Source organism: Sceloporus undulatus, chromosome 5 (assembly GCF_019175285.1).
Source record: "Sceloporus undulatus isolate JIND9_A2432 ecotype Alabama chromosome 5, SceUnd_v1.1, whole genome shotgun sequence".
NCBI classification, from domain to species: domain Eukaryota; kingdom Metazoa; phylum Chordata; class Lepidosauria; order Squamata; family Phrynosomatidae; genus Sceloporus; species Sceloporus undulatus.
The window spans coordinates 73,515,677-73,539,333 of NC_056526.1; the positions used below are offsets into that span (position 1 = coordinate 73,515,677).

Below are 23,657 nucleotides of genomic sequence, written 5' to 3' on the forward strand. Positions count from 1 at the left end.
GAGGGTTGGTTACCCCTGTTTGCTCCAATCAGGTAGGACCTAGACTTTTGGGTGTACCCCTGGGGAATCCATCCCCCTTGTTGCTCCAGTCTAGACAATCTCATTCAAACACACACAGGCCAAATAGTTTAAAACACAGAATTAAAGTCTGATTATAAAATCAGCAAGACAAAGTCTAACATACATGCTAAAATGTTCTAACTGGCATTGTTCACATTAGCTTGTGGCCTCTATGAATCTCTGGGTAACAAGTGGAGCTATCACTGAACTGTCTGTAAACTGGTGACTGATTACAGAGTATTTCATACATTTCCATCCTGTGAGTCTATCTGACTACCAAGATCACTGGTTGTCCTGATCACTTGTTGAGGTGACTGTATGACAGATGCACAGTGTAACTAATCTTTATCATCCTGAGTACATTTAGATGTCAAAAAGTAGGAAACAAAAATATAGAGAAGTCAATAATACAATAATAATAACCACAAGAGTTTTGCAAAGACAAATGTAAATGGTATGCCGTGATTATAGTTATGCCTAAGTAATCATTACATAAATTAAGGAAATCAGCAAAGATTTTTAATAGTACAATCTTATAAAATTAATGCTCCAACCTTATCTATCAACAGCAAGAAGATGAGCAGTGACTGTAGCCATATAATGAGCTGCAATCCTAACATTTTCCTTCAGAGGGCAGCATTGTACATAATTATCTTGCTATCCTGTGCAAAGCACCTTCTAAGAATACAACATTAAAGCACTTCCAAAATATCTAAAAGTTGGGTTGGGTTCAAGGAATAAGGAGCAGAAAGAAAATAAAAAGCAGCATTATTTGGGGAATATTTCTACAAGCACCAGGCAGAAATGCATGCTATTAGTAACTGACGACATCAAAACAGTAGCAGGTAGGGCTCCTGCTTTCTGTTCCAGCCAGCTTAGTCAGCCATGCCCTCATCCAGGATACTCCATTCAATTGCTTCCTCCATATACAGCCTATATACATTCTGCAGGTTGAGTCTCCCTTATCCAAAATCTGAAATAGTTCAAAAACTTTTCTGTCCATGGGTGGCTATGGTTGTGACACTTTTCCTTTCTGGTGTTTGAATGTACACAAATGTTGTTTCATGCACAACATTTAAAAAATATTGTGTATAAAAAATACTTTCAAGCTATGTTTATAAGGTATATACAAAAAAATGAATGAATTTCATGTTTAGACTTGGGTCTCATATCTAATCTAAGATATCTCATTCAGTATGCATTTGCAAATATGGGTATTCCAAAACAAAAATCCAAAATGCAAAAACACCTCTGGTCCCAAGCATTGCAGATAAGGGAGATTAAATCTGTACCATCACAAGGATCTGAGGCTTCATACTAGTATGAAAAAACACTTATTAGAAAGTGGTAAACTTTGTAAACTGCCTCTGTTTTGCTTTGCTTTTATTCCCAATCAGCTACGGTCATTGGGGCCCCTTTCATCTACAGTGGTACCCCGGGATACGAATTACCCAGCTTACGAATTTTTCGGGATACGAAAAAATCCCATAGGGATTTATTGTTTCGGCTTACGAAGGTTTTTTCGGGTTACGAAAAAACCTCGGCGCTATTTCGCCACCGGAGGGCAGCAGAGAGCTATTTTTTTTCCATTAGCGCCTATGGCAATTCAGGTTACGAAGGTTTTTCGGGTTACGAAATTAGCCGCGGAACGAATTAATTTCGTAACCCGAGGTACCACTGTACTAATACTTTTCTCACTGTCCAAAATATAGATCCTGTGAGGAATATATTTAGCATCTTTTAGCTGTCCCCGTAAAGGTATCACCACAGAGAGAGGAAGAGAGGTGCTATGTTTGCAAGGTATAAGAATAAAATCCTTATTAGTCTGACCTATAATTTGTCTAACTTATAATTCTAATATACTTTTATATTAGTATATACTAATATAATATAATAAGATTTAGAAAGGAATGGAAGAGTAAATTCCTATTAGTGGATTTTGTACTATTTGTGTATCTATTTTGTATCTTTGTTTTGGTCTTTGAGATTGCCTACATTTGCTGAGCAACAAGATATCTGCAAGCCAGTCTAATACTGGCATTTTGTGAGATGCAGTGAATTTTGAGAGCCTGTATACATATGTGTTAGATTCAGTATAAAATATGTTGTACTACAGCTGTTTAATGCAAAAATTTGGTTTAAATTAGCAAACTTGTGATTGTGTTTATGTTGTTCATTTATTATTGGATTCAGAGAACCCAAGGAAGTGGTCTACTAGCTTTTCTTTACAGTTGTTCAGCACACATCAAGTACTGTATACGCTGCAATGGTTTATAGCGTGAGTCTCCCTTAATTGAAATGCTTGGTTGCATATAGGTACATAATGAGATACCTTGGAGATGGGACCCATGTCTAAACAAGAAATTCATTTATGTTTCTGTGGGCGGGGCAACCCCGCCCCTAGGCGCCGCCCCTGGGATTGGCTCCATGAATGCAACCAAAACAGTTTTATAAACACACAATGAGGCCAATATCCAAGCTCACAGTCTTTCGTTTATTCCCACTCGCTGGTTACACAATTGCCCAAGCCTACCTCCCAGTTACTTCACTGGTGAGAGTAGCAGAAAATAAAGTCTCAAAGCTACTGTAGCACAGCCTAGTTGCTCCACTGGCTCAGTAAGGACTCCTTCTTTTCCTCCAGGACGTCCTCGGTTCTAGGGCTCTTCTTTACAGGGTGTGTGAGCGAGGAGGACAATACTCCTCTACTGGGTTTCTTGCTCTTTCCCTCGTGGGGCGTCTTGCTGGGGCCGCTCCTGCTTGGCGTCTTTCCCTTAGCTCCCACCACGGCTCCTCGCCTTCCTCCAGCCCCTCCCTTCTTCTACCTACTTCAGGGTTCCAGGGCCGTCCTCTCCTTTCCCACTCTTCTCGAGAACAAGCAGGGTGAGTCCCCAGCACCAGACCCACTCGCACCTTCCCTCCTATGGAGTTTCTTCTTTCCCCGGCTGCTTCTCCTCTTCCCAAGCTCATCTCTCCTTTCCCTTTCCACGCCTCCTCTCCGCGTCCCCGTCTTCCGCTTGCTCTCCTTCCCCCCAGCGCCTCTCCCTTGCCTCTTTTTAAAACCCCCAGGGCCTCCGCCCTCTCCTCAGGTGCAATGCCAAATTCCTTCCTCCCTTCCATCTGAGTCTCCTCTCTATCTCTCCCCTCTTCTGGGTCCCCCTGCCCTCCACTCGCCCGCTCAACCCGACCACTAGCTTCCTTTTCTTTACAGTTTCATATACACCTTATACAACATTTTAAATAATTTTGTGCATGAAACAAAGTTTGTGCACACTGAATCATCGGAAGGCAAAGGTGTCACTACATCAGCCAGTCATGAAAAAAGGTTGTTGTTTTTGGAACATTTTGGCTTTCAGAATTCTGGATAAGGGAGACTCAATCTGTACTTTGGTTTCTAGATGTAAAGAATAATAGCAAATTCATTTTCAAAGTATCAATCCTCATGCTGCCAAATGACATTACCTCTGCATAAGACGAAAACATCCAGTGACTTGGTAACAAAACAAGACAAATACTTAAAGGGGAATTCTTCCCTGCATACACATTTCCACCCAATAAAGAGTGGGTATGCTTTAGTAAGAACAAAATACTCATAATACCAAATGACTATTGGAAACAATGACATTATATTGCAGCATTTTGTTGTAGCTAGCTGCTTGTTAAATACTGGTTTGCAGGTATCACTAAAACATGGTGCACTTGCCCCAGTTGTGCTCCCCTAACTGAAGTCCCTTTATGGTAGAAAGTATGCAAATAATTGATGCCTGTTGCATATCCCTAGTAATGAGGATGAACATCTTGCATTTGTTATGGATCAAGAGAATTTTGGGCAGAGGAGATATGCACAAGCACTTCTGTGTTTAATGTGGAAAACAGCTATTTGGGTGAAGTTCAAGAAATGGTGGAGTCTCTGTCTTTAGGGGCTTTGAAACAAAGGCTAGATGGCCATCTGTTGAGGGTGCTTTGATTGTATATTCCTGCATGGCAGGGGATTGGACTTGATTATCCTTGAGGTCCCTTCCAACTCTATGATTCTAAGCCCACGATGAAGAAGAGGCTAGAAGTTGTTGTTGCATTAGCTAATTCTCTGTCCTACCTTTTCACATTCAATTAGGCACTGAGCTGTAAATGAAACTTATCTGATCAGAAAAGCAAACATACAGACACACAAACATGTACACACACGCACACACAAAGTGAGATTTTTGATCATTCCGCAAACACGAACTCATATGTTTCACTGCTGCTCAACTTACCATCTCCCACATCCTGGCTGAATGCTTTTGCGCACTGTTTCATGAACCAGCCAAAACTAGCCACAGTTCAGCCACGCACCCTCCCCTCAACAATCAGCCAAAGTCATGAAGAAAAGACACAAAATGGCTTCACTCTGGTTCAGTATAAAAGTTCAAAATTGTGTGCCCCCAGGTCATTTTCAACTTATAGCAACCCTAAGGTGAAGCTATCTATAAATAAATATTCTGGTCAATAGCACATACAGGAGCCATTATGACTAAATTACATGGAACACAACATGTGCTCAGAAAACATACAATATGACCTGTAAAAATAATCAATACCATCACACACTAGACGACAAAGCCTATTTTTATCAATGTGAAATAAAAGATACCATCATAATTTCCTATTCAACTAGAATATAAGTCTTCAAATGAATTGAAATTCAAGTTCTGTATTGCATTGAAAAGAAAAGATTAAGGGGAAAACATACTACTTTATATAAGCTGCTATTGGCAAAAGTACTGCAAAATAAGTTCACACTGTGCTCTTAGTTTAAAAATGAAACATAAGTACTTCTGCCACCCATTTTTCCCTGTATTTTCCTCCTATTGTATGCTTTCATGCTCACTGGCATATTTTCAATTATATATAATTTAAAAAACAAAATTAAACATCCAGTTTTCACACAGCCTCTGCTATTGATGTTGTGTATAAAGGAGATTTGTACATTAAACCACAATTTCCAAACTCCAGCTGCTACTGTAAGAGGGAACATGATGCTATTGAAAAGAGTAACCTACCATTGGATTAGCAATTTATATAGCCCACAATCCTGAAAAAAATAATAATTCAAAAGCAGAAGAGAGCTCTCTGTGAAAAATGCAGCACTTGACTTCATCCAAATACTTAATGGTTAAAACCATTCCTATAACTCTGGCCATCATTCAGAGAACAGTTTAATGTGTTTATTTCAGTTGGTAAATTCACTACAACTGACTTCACTTTAGAGGGTGATGAACTGCAAAAGCATGCCAGACTGGTTACAAAGCAATCCTATCATTTGAAAAGCATGCCCCATTACCAGAGAGAAAAACTAGAGTGCCATCAAACAGAGAAAACTGTAGAGGACAAAAAGCCTTTCATAGAAATCATGTCTCCCAACTATATGGAAAATGAATGGCTAAGGAAATAGCTGAGAAGAGATGCAACAGATTGAGAAAAGTAGTCTGGGATTCCTCTCATGCTGTGAGTGTGTATATGTACACACACACACACACACACACACATTTTTGATCCTTTCTACTGTTCTCTGCCTGTGGGTGACCATTCTTAATGCAGCTGTTACCATCTGAGTATATGCATAATCAAATTCAGAAGGATCCCTGAACAAGGACTATAATCTTACAAGATCAGAGGGAGAGCCTGCCTATACAGTACACAGAAAATCTTTACATGGAGTCACATAATTACAGAGCTGAGAAATGTTATTTTTGGACGACAATTCCCAGAATCCTCAAGCCAGCAGTCACTAGCCAAGCTGGTTAGGGGAATTTGGAATTTGTAGTACCGAACAGTAATTTTTCCAAGCTCTCCATCTTGTAACAGGGTACACTAAATAGAAGCATGGATTTTCATCAACAAGCCAGAGTAATGAATTGTTTCAACTGGCTTGAAATCAGCCATGGTGAATGGATCCCTAGAGGTCAAGACTGACAATCTAAAAAAGGTGCCAATGTGATAGGGAAAATTTGAAGATTTATATTGCTTAGCCATGCAGCTTGCTAGATATAATCATTTTGGATAACAGGCAATTAAGGTAAAAGGCATAGATAGGTTTTCTACAGAATATAAAGTAATGCCTATGAGTGAACTTTGGGTCAGACTAAAAACCAAACAAGACCCAAAATAATGTTTTCTGTTCTCTCTCTAAATAACTTTTGCAACCTTTGTACTTTTGTGGTGTACTGTGAAAATCTGGCATAACAACAAGCCTCTTCTTGTTTTTGCAGACATCTGTCTCCTAAAATGCAAACAACTTGTTTCTGCTGAAATGAATAGGTTTCTGACTTTGTATCACAAGATATAAAAATGAAGCTTGACAGGATGTCGCTGCGCAGTCTGTTTAGGAGCTATCTCGGACTGTGTCTACATGCAATAAATCTATGTTATCTTGAGAATACCTGCTTCCGAGTGTTTCCTGACTTTAATTTTTTCCTGTTTCAAATGTGATGCTAAATTTCACAGCAGCACTGAAGAAAGTCAGCAGTATTCTTTGTATGCAGCCAATAGCTATTTTAACATTATGTGGGAGCTGATACATACCTTCAAGTCATTTCTGACTTAGAGTCACCCAAAGCAAAACTTATCATGGGGTTTTCTTGGCAAGATTTGTTCAGGGAGGTTTGTCACTGCCTTCCTCTAAGAGAGCGTGACTTGCCAAGATCACCCAGTGGGTTTCCATGTCTGAGCATGGATTTGAACCCTGGCCTCCCAGAGCCCTAATCCAACAGGCAAACCCCTACACCACCTTAGGTTTAATATGGAAGGTTTTGGTATAATACTATCTAACTGTACCATATTGTAAAACAGAATGTAATCCTCTGTACTTACCAATGATTTAAAACGGGTACAGGGCAGTTTCCCTGTTGCCTGTTCATAAGACCTAGAAACCATTACCTATTTCCATCTACCATTCATTTATCAGTAAAAATTGTTTTTACAGTGAGCTTTAGGTTGTAATACTGCTAGGCATATTCCTTTAAGAACTATTTGACTAATTTTCCTTGATTACAAAGATCCTAATATAAGAAGCCCAACAGCATTCATAATCTAAGATTAAAGATTAATTAGACTGTTCTCACTCGCCTAAAGAATGAAGACTGCAGAGCCACTAGTATGGATTTGCACAATGAAGCAATCACTAATGGTAGCTTTCATAGGCAATAGACTCACAGTATAAAATATTGCCTATAATAGGGATTACAAATTAAACTACAGTTTCTCTCATTTACAGGAAAGAATTTAAAGACAGAAGGGGCACAATTCATTTTGCATATGCTCAGAACTGCATCATACCACAATATGGGGATTAAAGCTGCCCGTTTTTACAGCAATTTAAAGCAATTAGTCTTTTTCATTCCCCCTACCCAAATGTTTAGCTTGTGGGTAGATTTAAACAGAATAGTCACAGAAAAGCACACAATTTAAATAAATGTAGGCACATTACATATAGCTATGGTAAGATCACAAATATGAAATAAAGCTAACCAAAAAAACCCCAAAAACCCCAAGAAATAATTACTTGGAGTTCCATTACCTTCAGTGATTTTGCCAATTTCACATGATTATCGTACACTACAATGTCCACTGTCAGATTTCTTAGTCGATGAATAAGAATGCCATCTCCTTCAATATCATCTTCTTTAACCAACACCTTCCAGGATGGGAAGGGGCATTTTGTGCCATCCCATACCTATCATGAAACAAAATTCATTATCTCTAAAAAAAATCATCTCCCCAAAACAATGTTGGTACACATGTAATATTCCAAATTATAGTGGGCCCTTGGTATCCATTGTGGTTTGGTTCCAGTTTCCACCCTCCATTCCCCCATGGTTACCAAAATCTGTGGATGCTCAAGTTCCATTATATACATTGTTGTAATAAAATGGTAATGCCTCACTGTTTTGCTTCTAGAGGGGGTCCTGTGTAAAATTTTGACATGAAACTCAGCACTGTAATTTGGGCAAAAAATAAAAACTTTATCTCAAATTTTGAGACATCTAGCGTCATGTTCCAATAGGTATGGCTGCCAGAAGCAGAAACTCAGTCTCTCTTATTATTATAGATGTCAGATTGTAATACAGTCTGCTGTCTGTATGCGCCGACTTGCCATCTGCGAGGGAGGGCAGCGGAGGAGGAGGCAAGAATGAGGAGGACAAGGAAGAGGAGAACAGAGGAGGAGGAAGGAAAAGGAGGCCAAGCAGCAGCAGGGCGATGGAGGGGGGGAGAGGAGGAGGAGAATGGGGAAGGAGGCGGGGAAGAGGAGCAGGAAGAAGGAAAAGGAGGAGGAAGAGTGGAGAAGAGGAGGAAGGTGGAGGAGGCGGGGTAAGACAAGGAGGAAGGAAAAGGAGGACGAGCAGCAGCAGGGTGATGAAGGGGGAAGAGGAGGAGAAAGCTGAGAATAGGAAGGAGAAGGCAAGAAGAAGGAGGAGGAGAAAGAGCAGCAGCAGCGGTGATGGGGAAAGAGGAGGAGGAGGAGGGGAGGAACAAGAGGTACACCCCTTCTGCCCACTACGGTGAAAGCAGAGAGGCTGGCATCGGGGGGCAGGGAGCAATGTGTCATTGTCCTCAATGGTGGTGTGGCCACATAGCTTTGCCACAATTGAGTACTATGGGACTTGAGCATCTACGGATTTAGGTATCTGCGGGGGGGGGGGGGGTTAAGAACAGATCCCTGTGGATACTGAGGGCCCACTGTACTCTTGTCTGTAATTTTTAACTGACACTTACTTGCAAGAAGATGTAGTTAGAATAAAGAATTAAACTTAAATTCATGCACACAGTGGCAAAATAATTTTGGCTCATGAATTTATGTACACAGCTATTACTTTAATAAGAACAAGTAAATATTCTTTGAATATCTTTTAAGAAGATTGTCCTATTCTAGCTGCAGTGACGAATGTGTGTGTAAACAGGATATCTGTTATCATAAACCATACTTTTCTTCTAACCACATGATCTATAATCTTTCTGAGAATAAAACTTTGTGGATCAATTCCATAATCTTAAGAACAAATCTACCTACAGTACTTGGAAGACCAATACAAACTGCTTATGATAGATCTGCCATGATATTGTAGGAGGTAGGAAGAGGAATTTGTTTTATTCATCCTCCTGATCACAATGTATGCTGGGTTTTCTAGATCTTTCCCTCAACTGTCTACTAGTCATATAGTCCAATAAAACAGTCATAATATGGTGGTAAAAATGAAAGAGGACTACAGGTATTTGTCTACTCAAGGCTGTATGTAGGACTAGCCCAAAATGATGCATCTATAACACTGACCTTTCTGCTGGGGTTTGGTTCCAGGACACCCCATGGATAACAAAATCTGTGGATGCTCAAGTCCCATTAAATACAATGGCATAGCAAAATGGTATCCCTTATAAAAAATGGCAAAATCAAGGTTTGTTATTTGGAATGTATACTTTTTCAAAATATTTTCAAAATGGATGTTTGTGGATAAAAAATCAGTGGATAAGGAAGGCCAACTGTAAATGGTTTTAATTAATTAAAAACATTACTTATTCAAATTTCTTTACCTATCCAAACACATCAAGCTATTTAGATATTAACCTTCTTGGCTACTACTTTCATACTCAAGGCTCATTGAATAATAATACTGGAAAAAAGCAATGGAACTGACATTACTGCCAATTCCATCGTAGTAAACTATGGGACTTCAGGATCTCTAGAATTATAATGACTGATCAAGGCCCGGTACAGATGGGTGGAAATTGCCGTGCTTGGGCCAAAATTAGGGTTCTGGAGTGCGCAACAGCCGCACACTCCTGAACCCTAATATGGAACGGTGGCACCATCACGGCGGCCTCCTGTGCACATGGGGGCTGCCATGATGACACAAGCGCCACGCAGCATCCAGACATTGCTGGCAGGAAGTGGAGTCATGGCAGCACCCTTTCCTGTTTGCGGCGCCACGAAAAAGAAGCCGCTCTAGGCAGCTTCTCTTTGACAGTGCGTCGGTGCTGCAGTGAGTGCCTGCTGCAGCACCGACTTGGGGCAAAGACAGGCGATGCGGAGCTGCCCATCTGTCGAGCCCCCAAGTCTCACAAAGAAAGGGAATAATCTCTCCCATGGCCCATTTGAACCGTGGACCCTTAGTCAAAAAATATCAATGCACAAATATCTAAAGTTGCTCATACAAACAGGAGTTGCTCATACACACACTTGACTGCTGGTTCCTGTGACCTTCTAGAAAACCTTATTTCTAGATTGTAAGATATTTATGCGGGAGAATGCCTAGAGCACAAATAGTAGAAAACATATGGCCTTTTGGATCACTCCCTACAAAATAAGCCTACCTAGTAAGAATGTGTAGAATATACTTAACACACACACACAAAATACATAACTTTTGGAAAACTTTCATCTTGTCTTCTTACTGATAAGGCTAGTTCACAGTATGTTCCATTTCAAAAGGAGATTAAAGGTTATCGTCTGCCTGAGCAGTACAATATTTCAATTTTCCAGTTCAAACAAAGTATGATAGCACTATTCAGCACTGTGACTGGGCTGAGGCTCTGAAAAAACAAGCTTTTAATCCCATTGCCTTCCAATTGTTTTTTTCAAGCCAAAAATTAATCAGATTTCATGAGCTTCCTTCTCCATTTCTTGATTCTACTTCTTTCAGATAATAATAGAATTTATTTATTACTGCTGTTTCTTCCTGTGCATGTAATTTTTAAAAAATAAATAAACCCCAACAGTTAGCAAACACCTTTGAATGGTAATTTGTGTACCAGAGAATATAAAACCTCTGTGAACATAAATAGCAAAATATTATATTGTTCTTTTTAAAAAAAAATACTTGGTTAATATTAAGAAACATAAATATAAGTAGGTTAGTCCTAAAAGTCATTGATCTGACTCTCTGATTTCTATCAGACACATACAGTTGAAATAATTTTTCCAATGTAATACTGCAATTTCATCTCAAAGGCACATCAACTGTAGAGGGCTTGGAAGTAGGCACAAAACTCTTCTGCAAATAGAAATGCCCCTCTGCCAGGAGATCCCTATTATGCCATCTTATCTTTGAGATCTCTTGACACTGAGGTTACATCAGATCAAAATCTTCTTCGGCAGATACATGTAGCCAATATGCCAAGACAAAGTCAGGCCAGAATGATGTGGTCCTCAGTATTTCCAACACTCTTAGAAGGGGAGTGGTTTGTATTCAGTACAGCTTCAGCTGGTCTAGTACTGGCTCAGTTGGCCCTTGACTAACAGTTAGAATTGTGAGCTTTTCTCAGTTTTGAGATGTTAATATTTGTGCTGTTCTTACATCTAGTTACTAGTCATAGCTATTTCATTTTGTTGGCTATTTTATTTCTGTGAGGGTAGTGATGAGTGAGGGGAGAGTGATGTTGAAGATGAAAGGAGCAGTACTGTCAGTATATAGGTTTCTGTATTTTTATACTAAACTTCACCAACTATCTGCTAGTCATAAAGACATTCTATATGTAAAAACAGGAAGAATGAAAAACATTTGCTGATGCACAGTCTGGTTGTAAGGTTAGTTGCAAAAAATAAATGACTTGGGAAACCTGAAGCAGTATCAATGGAAATATTATATATTTAAAAAAGAATACTTGAAGTTCAGAATAAAATATGCAAAAAATGTATTGCCAACTGAACCACAAGGTTCAATTTTCATGATTATTCTAAACTTCAAATTTGAACCATATGATTCAGTCGGTAATGTAACTTTTGCATATTTTATTCTTAACTTCACATGTTCTTTTTAGAGCATCTCTAGCAGGAGAAAAGAAATTTTAGTTTGCTCTTAGCAGCAGCAATAGGAAAAAGGGAACAAACACATCACAGAATAAATGTGACATCCTATAAGTTGTAACAGGTAAAAGCTCTTCAATTACACCATTTGGCGAAAAAGAAGCAACAAACCTTGAGAAGATAGGAATATCCATCCACTTTTGCTTTTCCTACTAGCTGGCAAATGAATTCAAAAAACATTGGGGGCTGGATGGCACACAATTTTGCTGATGGAACATCGCTGGGAAAATTACTTGCCACCCAAATGCGCATATCTTCCACTGTTTTTCTGTCTTCATCTGTAAATGTGAACCCTTTGCTAGATGTTCGAGGAACCACAGGTGTCCCTATGGTGCCATCAAATGTAAGTGCTGCAAATCCAATACTGGTAATCCCTTGCATCTGGCCACTGAACTCTCTGACCTGGGTGACAATGAAGAAAAACAATACTTACTAGGGAAAATCAGTACATTTTGTTTTTTCTAATAATCTGAAAAGCCAATGTATAATCAGACTATTGTACAAATCTGAGGTGAATTACAAAATGGGATAACCCCATCTGATGCGTTTGTCCCATACAGTACATTATTGTAAATTGAACTAAAGGTTTACAACATTCCTGAATTTTAAGATGACCCTGACTTTCAACATATGAGACCGACAACATCGCTCCATAAACCTTTTGTCAAGTGGAACATCAAGTGCACGGGTAGGCAAACCTTTTTCAAGCCGGGGGCCGGGTTGGTGTCCCAAGCACCGGGCGGGTGGGGGGTGGGGGATAAATTAAATAATATAGGACAACATTTTCAAATGTAGGACACATTTTTTTAAATGGAGGACATGCGAAAAAATTTGATGCTTTTTAAAAAAATGTTAATATAAATGCATGTTTCTTAGGCATGATCAAAATGGAGGACATTTGGGCATTATTCCTAGACAGATGACAGAAATGGACTTCCCTTTCTGGCCAACCCCCCCTCCCCCCATTCCAAACAGCACATTTGGGCATTGAACATGGCTTTACTTAACATGGCAATCTCTTGCATATTTCAGAGGCTTATTGCATAACCAAACTCTTTGGGTTTCACACTGAACATGGGTTCACAAGGCTACTAGGAAGTGCATGATTCCGCCTCTTCCTCCTCTGCTGTACTGAGTTAACTAATTGCAACTACTTTTGGACTTTGAACTCAGTTTGTAGCATCAGACGTAAACTGAGGAATAAGGAGAGAAACTGGGACATTTTAAAAGCAGCTGAAAAAGTGAAACAAATAAAGGTGTGCACCAGCAAGATGTCTGAACACTATAAATAAGACTTTTAATAAAATTGGATTAATTGGATTAATGCACATTTATCACATTTCACCACCCCAAAATATTCTAAATAAAAGGCAGCATAACTTTTCCTTTATATTGGATTTAATGGATTTAAACTTGCATTTTTAAAATTCTCAATGTATACCATTTTAGAAACTTCATACTGAGCTCCAATCATGATTTATAACCCAGTCAAATTATGATGATCCAAGAATAAAAGCCTACATCTTTAATTTTTTTAGATATTTCTTTTAAATGGGCAACACAATGTGAGATAATAGAATAAAATGATATCCTATTGCATAAATAGTTTTGAATTGGAAATACATGAATTAATTGAAACAAGGGATGAACATTTCATGTGCAACATTTAGGCACCAATAATCAGGAAAGTTATAATTTATCCAGGTAGTTTAAAACTATAATGTTTAAGTGGTTTTAATTAAACTTTTACTATGCAAAATTTGCCTGCCAGTTGAACCCTGACCACAACTAAATTGGATTCACAGATAAATCACTCCACTGTTAAGTGACTGAAAGTGACCAAACCTGCACAGTTTGAAACATTGTGGAGAGCTGGCATATACTTTTCTTTTTCCTAATGGAACAAATAGATATCTTGAGATAAAGTGTCTATTAATTTTGCTACTATTTTGCTTCAAGCAGGGTTTGTACAAACAAAATACATATGTGAATAGCAATGAAACAGAAAAATGAAGCACCTTGCTAAATACTCTTGCCTAGTGGAAATTTAAACATAACAAAATAAATTGGTGCAGCATCTGCAGAGACTTAACCATTAAACTGTGCCTTCAAGCATATTCATCAGTAATAGAGAGCTGTAACAATCCCCAATAGGTTCAGTCTCAGTGCAAGTTTCACACACTTCCTTCCACTAGGTAAAAATACCGAAGTCCAAAAATTCTTGTATAACAATTAGGGTTATTTATTTATTTAAGCCAAATCCCTAATTTTCCCCTTCCTAGTAAGAATTGCTATTTAGTTGTGGAATTTTTTCTCAAGTCTCAGACCATATAGAGGTCCACTTCCACTTGGTGAAAGTGGACTCCTAGGACTGTTGTTGTCTCAAAGTAACATACATTTATAGAAAGACAGAAAACAACTAACAGTCCAAGGAGTCCAAATCCTAGGAGATTTCTTATCAATGGCCATGCTGACTACAACTCTCTGGGCATTATAGTCCAACAAAGTAACCTTTTCAAAGCCTAGCTTTTATCTAAAGAACATGTAAGCAATACTTCAGATGTTGGGGAAATTAGCTTAGCGAGCGGCTTGAGTAACCTGTGGATTGTGTGCACCAATATCTACCTGTTATAACTGGAAGGACTTGAGGTTTTGGGATGAATTAAGGTTTTATATAGAAATATTTGCAGAGTGCAATCACACACGCAAGTTAGTGATCCAAACAAACATAGTATAGAGAGCTAACCGAAATGGAAATACGGAAAGGGGATAGCAGTTTTTAAGAGTTGCAATGGGGTTATAATTACCTGTCCAAAGAAACGACCATGGAAAGCTGGAGCGGCTTAGACTGGGAGGTCTGAATGCAATACACACCATCCACAGAGTATGGGCTGTGTGCACAGGGGTTATGTTTTGAAACCATATTTATATCTCAAAACTAGCCCTTTAAACTAGCCCTAGGGCGGGGCTATCTAGCCAGGTAACAAAGGCTGAATGACTTGTCCCAGGAATTGACAACAGGATTCCAAACTGATTGATGGTTTTAACAAAAACAGTGATTGGACTGAGATATCCCTGAAATGGCTGGATAGAGAAGTTTGGCTAGGAATACAACTGGGGGTAGGTAGAGAGAGACTGGCTTATTGCTTTAGGTGTGAATAGATCCTTTGTCTCAGGTTCTGGGGGGATATGCAAATTGCTTGGAGGAAGGAAGAAGCACTTGAGATTTGATGGTCTAGTTTACCTGGATGCCCACATGCCAAGGGGAAAATGATCCTTTTCCCCCTGGGAACCTAACGTAGTGTTCCTTAAAGCTCAGCAATCTCTTAAAAACATGCTATCTCCAGATATGAGATGTCAAAATATGAGGACCCATAATACTGTGCAGGGTATACAGGAGTGTTTAACATAACTTATGAGGAGAAGGGCTGATTTTTAATGATGGTGTGGAAAAGAGAGATGTGGACTAAAGTATCTTCTCCTCCCATAACCAGCAATTGCAGCTCCATGTATAAATGGAATTTCATCTTACTAAAATGGATGTGGCATGTGCTATAAGTATCCCCTCCACTATCAAAAAAATGCTCCACAATTACCTTTATTCTGTGAAATCGAACTATGTCACCATTTCTGTAGATTTGTGGAAGAGCATCTTTGTTTGTATTAAAAAGTGTGCATATCAATTTGGTGTTGGATTGGTCCACAAGGGTTACTACTGAACAATAATCTGGAAAGAAAGAAAAAAAGACCAGGTGTGAAGAAGGCAACAGGAAACAAATTATAATTCAAAAGCCTGATATTTGTGATCTTACTTCCCTTGAAATGGCTTATATTAGGATAAACATATGCACTAGATTAAAGGTTTCCAAATACCTTTGGGAAGGTAATACAATTTCCTGAGAAGAGCTACAAATCAGATATTCTGGAGTTTTATATCAACCTCTATTACAAAATTCATGAGTTCTTGGTTATCTCATCTCTGACTGTGACATGTAGACAGACATGAACTCAGGTGAAACAGCTATGAAATTACATGAGCCTTTGCACTGAAGAACAAAGAGTTTAAAACAACTTGAACTAAAGAGAGATAAGATAGCCGGTACATTGGGTCAACCAATCCTATTACTAGCCATCGTCACTCCAGTTTGTGACAAGAGACAGAGAGAATGATGGTATAGCAAGCAAACATTCAGTCTGTAATTCAGTATTTTTCCTTTTATAGAGGATTTCAAATTTATGTTAACTGTTAGCCTACTAGAAGGTCTGCAGTGGTGGTAGGTGTGAGTTTTTGTTTAGTGTTGCTCCTCTTTTATGAACAATAGGTTTTTAAAAAAACTCCTAGAATGATCTTCCAGTAATGCAAACTAAAGATGAGCAAGATGTAACACACGTTACTCAGAACATGTGAAAAGAGCATGAAAGCCAACAGCAATCGGTTGTCAACGTGATTGGCAGAAATGAAGCTAACATCAGTCAGCATTCCCTGTTGTATCACTTCCCATTAAGACCTCAGTAAGCCAAACCCTGCTCCTTCCCCATACCCAAAAATCTCAACAACGTTATCTCCTAATACACATTAGAGAATAAGCCATGGGTTTTATGGGCTGGGAGTTCGGATGCCATTTTTGGTACCTTCGATCTTTGCACAAGTATTATTTTCTATGATTGGAAGTGACCAGGGCATTATTTCCAACCACAGTGTGTCTCTCTGGAAGAGGTCTATACACAAAAACCATAAAGCCCAGGAATTTTGTCTTGATTTTTTTTTTTTTGGAAAAAAAAAACACCACATTTTTTTTCTGTCTTGAAAAAATGCTGGGTTTTGATGAAGATTAAGACATACGGCTTGTGGACCGCAATTTCTACTACTGGCCTAGATAGAGGATGGCAAAGCATTAAGGAGGGCAACAGGAATTCTAATATTACATCACTCCCCCCCATTCCTTTCATGTCCCTTAGTTCAGGTAGCAATACAATAAACTGGGTGGGTTTTTAGGTTATAAGGTTTTTATGATATTAATCATTATTTGGTATTTTAATGTATTTTAATGCTGTTTAATGTTGTAAGCCACCTTGATCCAATTGAGAGGTGGGATAAAAATACTTTTTTTTATCATTTATTACAGTAGAGTCTTGATTATCCATCCTTCGGTCATCCAACATTCGAGATTATCCGACGTCGCAGCTGCTTTGAGGGGCGTGGCTGTAGGTATTTCCACACCCCCAGACATGCCCCCAAACATGGCGGCCATGACGGGCAAGGAGAGAAGGGCAAGTGAAGCCTCACCCCAAAACATGGCCCCAAGTGTGGTGGCGGCGGCAGCAAGAAAGGCGAGTACTTCCAGGCCCCAAAACATTATACATTACAATGTTGTTACTGTAACGTTACTGCAACATTACTTTTACTGTTGCTGCAATAAAACTTCAATGTGTTTGCAATTCATAGTGCTTTCAAGGCTTCCCTTGGACCCTCTGGATTATCCAACATTTTCAGCTATCTGACTATCAGCCCGCCCGCTTATGTCAGATAATTGAGACTACTGTATATTATCATTATTACCACTGGTGCCATAGTGGAGTCATAGAATCACAGAGTTGGAAGAGACCTCAAAGGCCATCAAGTCCAATCCCCTGCCATGCAGGAATATACAATCAAAGCACCCACAACAGATGACCACCCAGCCTCTGTTTAAAAATCTCTAAAGAAGGAGACTCAGCCACACTCCAAGCCAGCATATTCCACTGTCAAATAGCTCTTACTGTCAGGAAGTTTTCCCTAATTTTGAGATGGAATATCTTTTCCTGTAGTTTGCATCCATTGCTCCAGATCCTATTCTCTGGTGCTGCAGAAAACAAGTTTGCTCCATCTTCAGTATGTCATCCTGTCAAATATTTAAACAGGACCATTATATCACCTCTTAACCATCTTTCATCCAGGATAAACATATCTAGCTCGCTAAGCCTCTCCTCATAGGACATGGTTTCCAGACCTTTCACAATTTTAGTCGCCTTCCTCTGGATATGCTCCAGCTTGTCAACATCCTTTTTGAATTGTGATGCCCAGAACTGGACATAATATTCCAGGTGAGGCCTGACCAAAGCAGAATACAGTGGCACTATTACTCCCCTTGATGACACTATACCTCTACTGATGCAGCCTAGAATTGTATTGGCTTTTTTAGCTGCCACATCACACTGTTGTCTCATGTTCAGCTTGTGGTCTACAAACTCCTAAATTCCTTTCATGTGTACTGTTGTCAAGCCAGGTGTGTCTCCCATCCTTTTGTTGTTATTAACTGCCCCTGAGTCAATCTCGACTCATGGCTACGCTATGGATGAGACATCTCCAAGATCCTCTGTCCTCCACTGCTCTGCTTAATTCCTGCAACCTCATACTCATGATGTCCTTAATAGTCCTTCCATCTAGCATGTGGCCTTCCTCTTTTCCTACTTCCCTCTACCTTTCCCAGCATTATTGGCTTTTCCAATGGGTCCTTCCTTCTCATGATGTGTCCAAAGTATGACAGTTTCAGTTTGGTCATTTTGGCTTCCAGGGAGGTTTCCGGCTTGATCTGTTCTAGGACCCATTTGTTTGTCCTTTTGGCTATCCATGGAATCCTCAGCACCCTTCTCCAGCACCACATCTCAAATTAATTGATTTTCTGCCTATCTTCTTTCTTAACTGTCCAGCTCTCACATCCGTACAAGGCAATATGGAATAAAATGGCTTGCATGATTCTAACTTTTGTGCTCAGTTATGTATCTTTGCATTTTAGAATCTTTTCTAGTTCTTTCATAGCTATCCTCCCCATTCTTAATCTTTTTCTGTTTTCCTGACTGCAGTCCCTGTTTCTATCAATGTTTGATCCCAGATAAGGGAATTCTTTTACTCTTTCTATTTCTTCATTGTCTAGGTTGAACTTGTGAAGGCCCTTGGTGGTCATTATTTTTGGGTTTTTTTATGTTCAACACTAAGCCTGCCCTTGCACTTTCTTCTTTGATCTTCCTTAATAGGTGTTCCAGGACTGTGAGGTTTTCTGCTAGTACTATAGTGTTATCTTCATATGTTACATTGTTAATATTCCTCCCTTCTATTTTCACTCCTCCTTCTTCTGTGTCCAAGCCTGCTTTTTGTTTAAAATGTTCTGTATACAAGTTGAAAAGATAGGGTGAAAGGATGCACTCTTGTCTGACCCCTTTGCCAACTGGGAATCATTCTGTTTCTCTGTATTCTGTTCTGATGGTAGTCTCTTGTCTTCATTGGGCTCCCATGTCTTGGCACTCCCATGTCTTTAAGGGCATTTCATAATCTATGCAATCAAAGGCTTTGCTATAGTCTATAGAGCACATGCTGATTTTCTTTTGGAATTCCCTGGTGCTCTCCATTAGCCATCTTATGTTTGCAATGTGGTTCCTAGTGCCTTTTCCTTTGTTGAATCCCACTTGGACCTCTGGGATTTCTCTCTCCATGTATGGTTGGAGTCTATGTTGCAGAATGTTGAGCATGGTTTTGCTTGAATGGGAGATCAGTGCTCTGTTGACATATATTGATTAGCACTAGTTCTCTGTATTGGTCATTGTAGTACAGTGCGCCCGTGTCATACGCGGGCACGCTATACAAGGCTTTCAGCAAACGGTGAAAGCCGCGTGGGAGTGCGTGGGGTGTAAGTGGCAGCACATCCCGTTGTGCACTGCCACAGGCACGAGCCCCATTCAGTTAAATGGGGCTTGAGCATGCACAGTATTTGCTTTATGCGGGGGAGTCCGGAATGGATCCCCCGCATAAAGCAAGGGTGGACAGTAATTATCTTTCCGCACAAGTCGTTATACTGTTGCATTCATAATTCTTAGATTGTTCCTATCTCCCTTCTGCTTTTCTCCTCTTTTCTTTATTGCTTGTATTGTTTTCTTTTGTCATCCATGTTTTTTTTCTATTTGTTTATTGAAAGTGTCTGTCTGCATTCTTCTTTTTATTATGTCCCTGGCTTCAGACCATCCTAGATCTGTGTATTTCATTTTTTATGCCTAAGTGTAGTACCATACATTTTTCCCTGGTGAAATTTTCTTAGTTTTGGCCCAGCTTTCCAATCTATTACAGTCATTTTGAATTCTGATCCTGTTCTCTGGAGTATTAGTTAGTCAATCTGGAAATTTGATAATCATGCCCTCTATTCCTTCATCCAAGTCACTGATAAAGATGTTGAATAGCACTGAGCTGAGGGTAAAAGATTGTGGCAACCCCTGGTCACTTCTCTCCAGGATGAAGAGGAGTTTTTGATGAGCACCCTTTTGGTTCTGTTGGTCAACCAATTAGAAATCTACCTAACTGTTGTATTGTCTAGTCCACATTTTACTAGCTTATTCACAAGAATACCATGGGGGAACCTATCAAAGGTTACTGAAATCAAGATATGCTACATCCACAGCATTCCCTTTATCCACCAAGCTGGTAAATTTATCAGAAAATGAGATTAGTCTGGCATGACTTGTTTTTGAGAAAACCCTGTTGACTTCTAATGATTATGGCATTCCTTTCTAAATGCTTACAGACTGTCTGTTTAATGACCTGCTCTAGAATCTTTCCTGGTATTGATGTCAGGCTGACTGGGCAGTAACTGTGTGGGTCCTCCCCCCCTTTTTTTTTTTTAAATGGGAACAACATTTGCTCTCCTCTAGTCTGCTGGGATTTCTTCTGTTCTCCAGGAATTCTCAAAGATTACTGGCAGTGGCTCTAAGATTACATTTTTCCGTTCTTTTAATACCCTTGGATGGAGTTCATCTGGCTCTGGAGACTTGAATTCAGTGAATTTACATTGGCCTGGTTTTCCTGTACTGCCTCTTTTCCTATGCTGCATTTCCCCTACTGTGTCATCTGTTCCATTTTTCTCAGGCTGAGTACTGTTTTCCTTTTGTGAAAAGACTGAGGCAAAGGTTGTGTTGAGTAGTTCTGCTTTTTTTACTGTCCCCGTTAGCATTTCACCATCTTCTTACACAGTGGGATTATATCATGCAACAGTAAGGCATATTATATTTTATCATCTTCATATGATATGTAGTAGAATCTATGTTGGGCTTGGAAAATTTCACCTCTCCAGATATTTATATGCTGTTCCTACTCTGCCTCACCACTGCCTAAGCAGTTTAGATCTGATGAGAATTGGAATTCAGTTAACATTTCTGAAACGACACATATCTCTCAATACTAAACAAGGCAATGACCAGCAGACAAATCTGACCTCCATCCGCTCAACATCTTGTTTACTATGGAAGGTCACTAGTAATTGGCTGTACCCCAAAGAAGATCAACAAGGTTCTTTTCACTGGCCAGTATAAAGGTGGTGCAAATATTCCATAGCCTGCAGTCTTCCAGTGACAGATTCTTGCCTCTGTTCTGATAAGACAATTACTTCATTTCAGAATGGGGAGAGACCATTTCTCTACAGTTTTTTGTTTGTAGGTCAATGAGCAGGCCCTTGGTAATCTTCCTGGGGCTGCTGCCACATGGACCTGTTACAGACAGCCAAAATAAAGCTGCTTCGAGTCACAATGGAGGTATGGTCTTTCAATGATGCATGCGTCCTAAGACTCCAGAAGCCACACCAAAGCCATGCTCGTCCTTAGGGCTGGAGAGTGGCTTTGGTGCGATTTCTGGACTCTTAGGATGCTTGCATCATTGAAAAACCATACCTCCACTCTGACTCGAAGCAGCTTTATTTTGGCTGTCTGTAACAGGCCTTAGTTACTTTTGGTACTTTGAATAGTGAGCTACCTGGAAGTACAGCATAACTTCAGCTGGTTGAAAATGACAGTTTATAATTAATTGCTTGGTTTTGGTCATTGTCAAATGAATACAGTAGTTACATCCAGCTCTCCCCTTAACTCATTTTCTTTGTGCTTCCCACCTTCTAATTCATCTCCTGCAAACAAGAAATACTTTTTTAGTTTCACGTATGTCCAGTCTACACCAAGTAGCATGGTGACTTGCTCTAGGAGAAAATCATTTTCAAAAAACACAGGCTAATGCTATAATGAATGCATTATATGTACATAACTAATTTGACTGATGCAGTCCTTTCTTTTCCAAATAACACATGAATAATTATTTCTTATTACATTATTTCTATAAGTGATTTTCAAATGTATGAAAAGAGCCACTTTCTTAAAATAAAGTATTTTGGGGCTGAGGAAACAATGAAATGTCAAATGCCAATTTCTGTGATTTCTTTTTGATTAAAAAAATCTGTGTCCGGTTAGATTTCCTTTTGTGAAAGTAAGTTACTAATGCAAAGGTAATGCAAAGAACAGAGTCTATTGTTCCTATAGGCACTACTTAAAAAAAAAAAATAGACAGGGCTGGTCCTTTGTATCCACAGGTTCTGCATCCATAAATTCAACCATTCATGTCTTGAAAATACATTTTGCCATTTTATCTGGGGGGATATAATTTTATTACACAATTGTATATAATGGGACTTGAGCAGCCATGGAATTTGGAGTCCATGAGAGGTCCTGAAATCAAACCCAATGAGTAACAAGAGTTCACTGTATTTCGTAAATGGAAGAAATAAATTATTGCTTCATATAAAATGTGACAAAGTTTCAATATAGTTTGTCATATTACAAAGCAGAAATCATTTACAACTGTAGATTAAATAGAGCAATTTTGGTGCAGATCTTAAAGTATAGCAGATAAAAAATTAAAGTCTCTGTTAGGTATTAAAAACAATCTTGAGCAATTCACCTAATTTCCTCTGTATGATTAAGTGCAAATTGCCTTGGAGTTTTATTGTAAGGCCTGACGGTACTTCCAAGCCAAGTCTTTAATCAAACCCCCCACAAATATAATAATCTATATGATCCATTATACAGACTTATGTAACATTCTCTGCCAGTATTGCATAACACACTTCTAGAGCAGACTTTACATTAGTTAACTTTTAAGCCAGTGCTTCTCAGGCTGATGTGATGGTCTAACAAATGTGCCAGGGACTGGTACAATACCCCCCCCCCCAAAATTGGGTACATGTGTTTCCTCCTTTCCTGGAAACTATCTGTGGCTCAAAAGCCAATCGCTTGAGGGCCGCCACCAACCAGCCCACAGACATCCACTTTTAATAATAATAATAATAATAATAATAATAATAATAATAATAATAATAATATAGATTTATTTGTATCCCGCCCAATCACGGAGAATCCAGGCGGCTAACAGCAGTAAGAAAATACAATACAGAAAATACAATAAAATACAAATAATCCCTTTCCAATCCCCTGACCAATACTTAAACAAAATAAAATAGCAATCCTAAATCAGACACAATCACTTATTTCATCACTACAAATACTAGCACACTGATCTGGGGCTACTGGGCATGGGACACAGCAGGTTCCCTTGTGAATATGAGGAAACTTCCACTACAGTATTCTTTGGCAGGGTCGCTGGGATAAGGACAGTGTTAAAGTTTTTCAAAGATATAGCCATGTTAGTCTGTAGAATCAGTATGTGGAGAAATCTTGTAGCACTTCTGAGACAAATTCAAAGAAAGAAGTTGGCAGCATGAACTTTCATAGACTTAAGTCTACTTCTTCAGATACATTTAGATGTATTAAATACATCTGAGAAAATAGACTGAAGTCTACAAAAGCTCATGTTGCCAACTTCTTTCTTTCAGTTACTGAAGTTAGTTTTTCTTTACTGCATTAATCCTCAGCATTCTCACATTCACTCAACATGTGATTTCACGTGTCTGGATTTACATAT

General features: G+C 39.1%; 1 protein-coding gene across 2 annotated transcripts in view; it reads right to left on the reverse strand.

Annotated features, from left to right (window-relative positions):
* POT1 (protection of telomeres 1) overlaps positions 1-23,657 on the reverse strand; it is a 90,922-nt gene that overhangs the window by 37,155 nt on the left and 30,110 nt on the right. For both annotated transcript variants that reach the window (XM_042467852.1, XM_042467851.1), the window contains exons 7-9: positions 15,493-15,623; positions 12,008-12,298; positions 7,616-7,771 (exon numbers count right to left, since the gene is read on the reverse strand). In XM_042467852.1, coding sequence (XP_042323786.1) covers positions 7,616-7,771; positions 12,008-12,298; positions 15,493-15,623 — 578 coding nt within the window. The remainder of the gene's footprint in view (positions 1-7,615; positions 7,772-12,007; positions 12,299-15,492; positions 15,624-23,657) is intronic.